This window comes from Salmo salar, chromosome ssa26 (genome assembly GCF_905237065.1).
Source record: "Salmo salar chromosome ssa26, Ssal_v3.1, whole genome shotgun sequence".
Classification (NCBI taxonomy): Eukaryota; Metazoa; Chordata; class Actinopteri; order Salmoniformes; family Salmonidae; genus Salmo; species Salmo salar.
The window spans coordinates 37,198,202-37,205,052 of NC_059467.1; the positions used below are offsets into that span (position 1 = coordinate 37,198,202).

At 46.3% G+C, this 6,851-nt stretch overlaps 1 protein-coding gene across 1 annotated transcript; it reads left to right on the forward strand.

The window, feature by feature from the left end:
* The first annotated feature begins 4,044 nt into the window (after positions 1–4,044).
* On the forward strand, positions 4,045–5,515 carry LOC123730791 (cortexin domain-containing 1). Its single transcript, XM_045708759.1, has one exon. It carries the CDS (start codon positions 4,129–4,131, stop codon positions 4,309–4,311), a length of 183 nt encoding a protein of 60 aa, XP_045564715.1. The 5' UTR covers positions 4,045–4,128; the 3' UTR covers positions 4,312–5,515.
* The last annotated feature ends 1,336 nt before the right edge of the window (positions 5,516–6,851 follow it).

A 6,851-nucleotide genomic window follows, 5' to 3' on the forward strand; every position in this document is an offset into this window, starting at 1 on the left:
TGGTGTGTTCCTTGTTCTTCATGATGCTCTCTGCGCTTTAAACGGACCTCTGAGACTATCACAGAGCAGGTGTATTTATACGGAGACTTGATTACACACAGGTGGATTCTATTTATCATCATTAGTCATTTAGGTCAACATTGGATCATTCAGAGATCCTCACTGAACTTCTGGAGAGAGTTTGCTGCACTGAAAGTAAAGGGGCTGAATAATTTTGCACGCCCAATTTTTCAGTTTTTTATTTGTTAAAAAAGTTTGAAATATCCAATAAATTTCGTTCCACTTCATGATTGTGTCCCACTTGTTGTTGATTCTTCACAAAAAATTACAGTTTTATATCTTTATGTTTGAAGCCTGAAATGTGGCAAAAGGTCGAAAAGTTCAAGGGGGCCGAATACTTTCGCAAGGCACTGTAGTCCTGAAATGTCACTGGTCCTGCATGTGCTTGCTGAAAGTTCAGCCTGTAGTGGACAGAGCCTTGGGGAATTGATCAGCTACCTTGTTTATTAATAGTGCGGTTGAGCGGTGTGCCCTCTGAGAGCTCATGTGCAAACGGATACACACACACACTACACAGTACGCACACATACAAACATTTGCGCGTATGCTCACACACACACAAATGGACACACTGCTTCACAGATGCATTTATGTGGACACACTCATTTACGTACACACACACACACACACACACACACACACACACACACACACACACACACACACACACACACACACAGAGATGGTAAGGGTAGATAACAACACATCTGCCACGCAGATCCTCAACATGGTGGGGCCTCAGGGGTGCGTGCTCAGTCCCCTCCTGTACTCCCTGTTCACCCATGACTGCATGGCCAAGCACGACTCCAACACCATCATTAAGTTTTCTGACGACACAACAGTGGTAGACTTGATCACCGACAACGATGAGGCAGCCTATAGGGAAGAGCCGAGCACGCCTCCATTCTCATCGACAGGGCTGTAGTGGAGCAGGTTGAGAGCTTCAAGTTCCTTGTTGTCCACATCACCAACGAACTATCATGGTCCAAACACACTAAGACAGTCGTGAAGAGGGCACGACAATGCCTATTCCCCCTCAGGAGACTGAAAGGATTTTATATGGGTCCTCAGATCCTCAAAATGTTCTATAGCTGCACCATCGAGAGCATACGGACTAGTTGCATCACCGCCTGGTATGGCAACTGCTCGGCCTCTGACCGCAAGGCACTACAGAGGGTGTCAGAGGAAGGCCCTATACATTTCCAAAGACTCAAGACACCAAGTCATAGACTGTTCTCTCTGCTACCACACGGAAATCCTTATCCCAGTCTGCAGTTCCCACATGCTTCAAGAGGGTCACCATTGTTCCTGTTCCCAAGAAAGCAAAGGTAACTGAGCTAAATGACTATCGCCCCGTAGCACTCACTTCCGTCATCATGAAGTGCTTTGAGAGACTAGTCAAGGACCATATCACCTCCACCCTACCTGACACCCTAGACCCACTCCAATTTGCTTACCGCCCCAATAGGTCCACAGACGACGCAATCGCAATCACACTGCACACTGCCCTAACCCATCTGGACAAGAGGAATACCTATGTAAAAATGCTGTTCATCGACTACAGCTCAGCATTTAACACCATAGTACCCTCCAAACTCGTCATTAAGCTCGAGACCCTGGGTCTCGACCCCGCCCTGTGCAACTGGGTCCTGGACTTCCTGACGGGACGCCCCCAGGTGGTGAGGGTAGGTAACAACATCTCCACCCCGCTGATCCTCAACACTGGGTCCCCACAAGGGTGCGTTCTCAGCCCTCTTCTGTACTCCCTGTTCACCCACGACTGCATGGCCATGCACGCATCCAACTCAATCATCAAGTTTGCAGGCGACACTACAGTGGTAGGCTTGATTACCAACAATGACAAGACGGCCTACAGGGTGGAGGTGAGGACCCTTGGAGTGTGGCGTCAGGAAAATAACCTCACACTCAATGTCAACAAAATAAAGGAGATGATCGTGGACTTCAGGAAACAGCAGAGGGAGCACCCCCCTATCCACATCGACGGGACAGTAATGGAGAAGGTGGAAAGTTTTAAGTTCCTTGGTGTACACATCACGGACAAACTGAAATGGTCCACCCACACAGACAGCGTGGTGAAGAAGGCGCAGCAGCACCTCTTCAACCTCAGGAGGCTGAAGAAATGTAGCTTGTCACCAAAAACACTCACAAACCTTTACAGAAGCACAATCGAGAGCATCCTGTCAGGTACGGCAACTGCTCCGCTCACAACTGTAAGGCTCTCCAGAGGGTAGTGAGGTCTGCACAACGCATCACCGGGGGCAAACTACCTGCCCTCAAGGACACCTACACCACCCGATGTCACAAGAAGGCCAAAAAGATCATTAAGGACAACAACCACCCGAGCGGCTGCCTGTTCACCCCACTATCATCCAGAAGGCGAGGTCAGTACAGGTGCATCAAAGTGGGGACCGAGAGACTGAAAAACAGCTTCTATCTCAAGGCCAACAGACTGTTAAACAGCCATCACTAACATTGAGTGGCTGCTGCCAACATACTGACTCATCTCTAGCCACTTTAATAATGAAAAAATGGATGTAATGAATGTATCACTAGCCACTTTAAAAAATGCCACTTTATATAATGTTTTCATACCCTGCATTACTCATCTCATATGTATATACTGTACTCTATACCATCTACTGCATCTTGCCTATGCCGTTCGGCCATCGCTCATTCATATATTTTTATGTACATATTCTTATTCATTCCTTTACACTTGTGTGTATAAGGTAGTTGTTGTGAAATTGTTAGGTTAAATTACTTGTTAGATATTACTGCATGGTCGGAACTAGAAGCAGAAGCATTTCGCTACACTTGCATTAACATCTGCTAACCATGTGTATGTGACAAATAGAATTTGATTTGATTTGAAGCGGTACTGGAGGTCCAAAAGGCTTCTTAATAGTTTCTACCCCCAAGCCATAAGACTCCTGAACAGCTAATCAAATGGCTACCCAGACTATTTGTATTGACCCCCCACCCCCATTTTTACGCTGCTGCTACTCTGTTTATTATCTATGCATAGTAACTTTACCTTTACGTACACATACATATTACCTCAACTAACAGGTTCCCCCGCACATTAACTCTGTACCGGTACCCCCTGTATATAGCCTCGGTACTGTTATTTTACTGTTGCTCTTTAATTATTTGTTATTTTCCTATTTTCTTTTTAATTATACTTTTTTTAACTTCTGTTTATTTTAGTAAATACTTTCTTAACACTTATTTGTTCTTAAAACTGCATTGTTGGTTAAGAGCTTGTAAGCATTTCACTGTAAGGTCTATACCTGTTTGTATTCGGCGCATGTGACAAATACAATTTGATTTGAATAAAAAATCAACAGTCATTTTGATGTGGTTTATTTATCAGGTACTGTCCTAAAGTTAGAAACTTCCTGTTAGCATTTACTGTCAAAACAACGTAAAGCTTACTGACTGGCTAGAAGTAGTTGGGAATGTCTTTACCATATTCAACTTTTTGCCCTCTGTTCTGTCTGTTTCTGTTCCCCCCTCCTACCTCCTCCCTTTTGTCCATCCTGCCTCCCTTTTCCCCGTAATGCCTTCTTCCTTTCCCCCTCCTGCCTCCTTCCTTTTCCCCCTCTTGCCTCCTACCTTTTGGCCATCCTGTCTCCCTTTTCCCCCTCCTGCCTTTAACCCTCCTGCCTCCTGTTTCCTCCCTTTTATCCCTCCTGCCTCCTCCCTTTTATCCCTCCTGCCTCCTCCCTTTTGTCCCCTCCTGCCTCCTCCCTTTTTCCCTCCTGCCTCCTCCCTTCTCCCCATCCTGTCTCCTCTCTTTTATCCCTCCTGCCTCCTCCATTTTGTCCCCTCCTGCCTCCTCCCTTTTTGCCCTCCTGCCTCCTCTCTTTTTCCCTCCTGCCTCCTCTCTTTTCTCCCTCCTGCCTCCTCCCTTTCCCCCTCCTGCCGCCTCCCTTCCCCCGCCTCCTCCCCCTCCTCCAGAACCATTCTCAGGATGGTAGAGGTGTGTGTGTGTGCGGCGGAGGACAGTGACAACATAGAGACACAACGACAGCAGCAGCAGCAGGCATGGAGGAGGGGGCCACTCCCGACCCAGAGTTTGTGGACGTGGACCAGGGCATGACGCTGGCCTGTGTGGCCTTCCTCTGCCTTCTCCTGGTGGCCATGATCATCCGCTGTGCCCGGGTCATCATGGACCCCTACAGCGCTATACCCACCTCCACCTGGGAGGAGCAGCACCTGGATGACTAGCGGGGAACAAGCTGTGCTGTTACACATATAACCACACCTGTGAGGGTGCAGACGCATAGGCACGCAGGGACATGCACATGAACGCAAGCGTGGGTAAACACGCACATGCACAAAAGAAAGGAGAAGAGAGGAGAGCTTGACCAGAGAGGAGAGTAGAAGAAAGGAGAAGAGAGTTATGGTCCCAAACAGTAACACTGCCTGTCAACACATCTATTGTCTGGTATCAGTCAGTACTTGAGAAGCGCTGGACTGGATGACAATCAACCATGGTCTGGACGCATTACAGTCTGTGTCTACACCTTCACCCTGTAAACTGCTTCCTGTACACACTAGGCAATACTGGTCATGATGATGATGATGAAGAGAAAGACTATTTAGTACTTTAGGACTTTTTTCAGTTAATTTATTGATCTTACAAAAACATCTGAAGTTTTGTACATTTTATAAGGAAAATAACAATGACTTTGTCTACATAATAGTACTGCTCATGAAACAGGGCCTGTGTTTTTCAGCTTATAGACTAATAAGGCTCAGAGAAACTTTATCCATGCGTCATGTCTGAAAATGTGTGTCAGGCAACAGTATTGCAAAGTAGTGGGAAATAATGTCATCTGTTACAGTCTATATACACACACACACACACACACACACACACTACACTGCCCACCAAACTGAGAGCAGGCACCTCACTCCAATAACTTGTGGCTATCATCCCCAGCCTTGTCCTCTTCCAGTCATAAATCATCCTTGTTTGCGGCTGCTGTCTGCCCATTAGTTTAAGCACAAAATGGTTATGTTCTGTTATGATGACTTATGTCTCTAGCCAGTGCATTTATTACTTGTGAAACGATTGTATGACTTGCATGTAATGAAGTGCCTCAGCTGACACCACAGAATAGCCAAGCTTGGCTGAATTTCAAATCAACTCCTCTCCTCTATTCTATGGATAGGTGTGAGCAATAGGGTGAATATACCTCCTAGCCAATCAGAAGGCAAGATGAAGCAAGGCAATCACCATGATATGTGATTTAACCTGTCCGATACGTTCATCGGTGCATAGGGGGTAGAGGGGGTAGGGATTAGGGTCGGTTTGGATTTGAGCAGATTATTGACAAGCATTAACCGGCAAATTAGCGGCAAGTGACGATTTGATATGAACCCAGATTGTGCTACATTTAGCCTGTCTATAATAAAGATGATTATGAATTACAAAAACCCTCTTTTGGATGAGCGAGTTGTCTTGGTGTGAGATTGTAATTAGCTGTAAATGAAAACCTAACGGAATCTAATCTTACTTGATCTGGACATGTAATTGGGTCGTGTGGAAAGCCCGATGACATTTCGCTCAGTGTTCACCCACGGGTAACTCTCTAAGTTCCCTAAGGGCCATTCTCATCAACTCCTATTTCATATAGAAGACTTAGAAATAGTTAGTGTGCTGCTACCATTTTGAATTCTGTGTTGCAGCTCGAGTCCAACTCACCACACTATTGGTATGGGACCCATGGCACCCTATTCCCTATTTAGTGCACTACTTTTAACCAGAGCCCTATGGTCAAGGGTACTAAAACAATAATAAGGTGCCACTTGGGACAAATCCTTGATGTAAAATCTCGACAATCTTGAGGTTTCAAGGTTAGGTCCACTGTCTGCAAACAAACCAGCTAATACATACGAGCATTATGCTAATCAGGTTAAATTAGAATAAAATAAAGTTTCAGGAAATAAATGTTCCTCAGGGAGACAGGCTGTCATGTAGATGGTCTAACTCCTTTAAGGATAAATCCCTCCCTCCCTCCCTCCCTCCCTCCCTCCCTCCCTCCCTCCCTCCCTCCCTCTGTTTTTCTAAGCCTGTTTCTCTCCACAGCAGAATGAGGCCTCCAGCTCTGACACTCAGTCTGTGGTAAAGGTCGGAGTTGTTCTCCTGTTGAACATGCTTTCAGGGGCACAACTACAACATTTATTACATTCAGCATGCGTGTGTGATACTCCGTCATTGTATCTCATGCTTAGTCTTCTTTCACACCTTCCTCCCCCTCCCTTGACTCTCCCTTCTCCTCCCCTCCTTCCCTCCTCCTCCCCTCTTCCTCTACTCCCCTTCTGTAGCGGAGCAAACAGTTGTCCCTTCAGTTGTCTTTGTGAAACCCCAATCTCTCTATGCAGAGGTGTGTGCTTAGTCCCCTCCTGTACTCCCTGTTCACCCATGACTGCGTGGCCACGCATGACTCCAGGACTTAAAATGGTCCACACAAATGCACACAGTCATGAAGAAGACGTGACTGCGCCTCTTTCCCCTCAGGAGGTAGAAAATATTTGGTATGGGCCCTCAAATCCTCAAAAAGTTCTACAGCTGCACCACTGAGAGCATCTTGACTGACTGTACGGTACCAGTGCACCAAGTCTGACCCCAACAGTCTCCTGAACAGCTTCTACCCCCAAGCCATTAGACTGCTAAATCGCTAACAAAATGGCTAAAGGGACTATCTGAATTTATCCTTTTATTTTTGCACTGACTCTACACACACACACACACACACACA

Bases quoted from the DNA above. Each gene is read 5' to 3' on its own strand.
- LOC123730791 (XM_045708759.1), top strand. From the start codon at position 4,129: ATGGAGGAGGGGGCCACTCCCGACCCAGAGTTTGTGGACGTGGACCAG.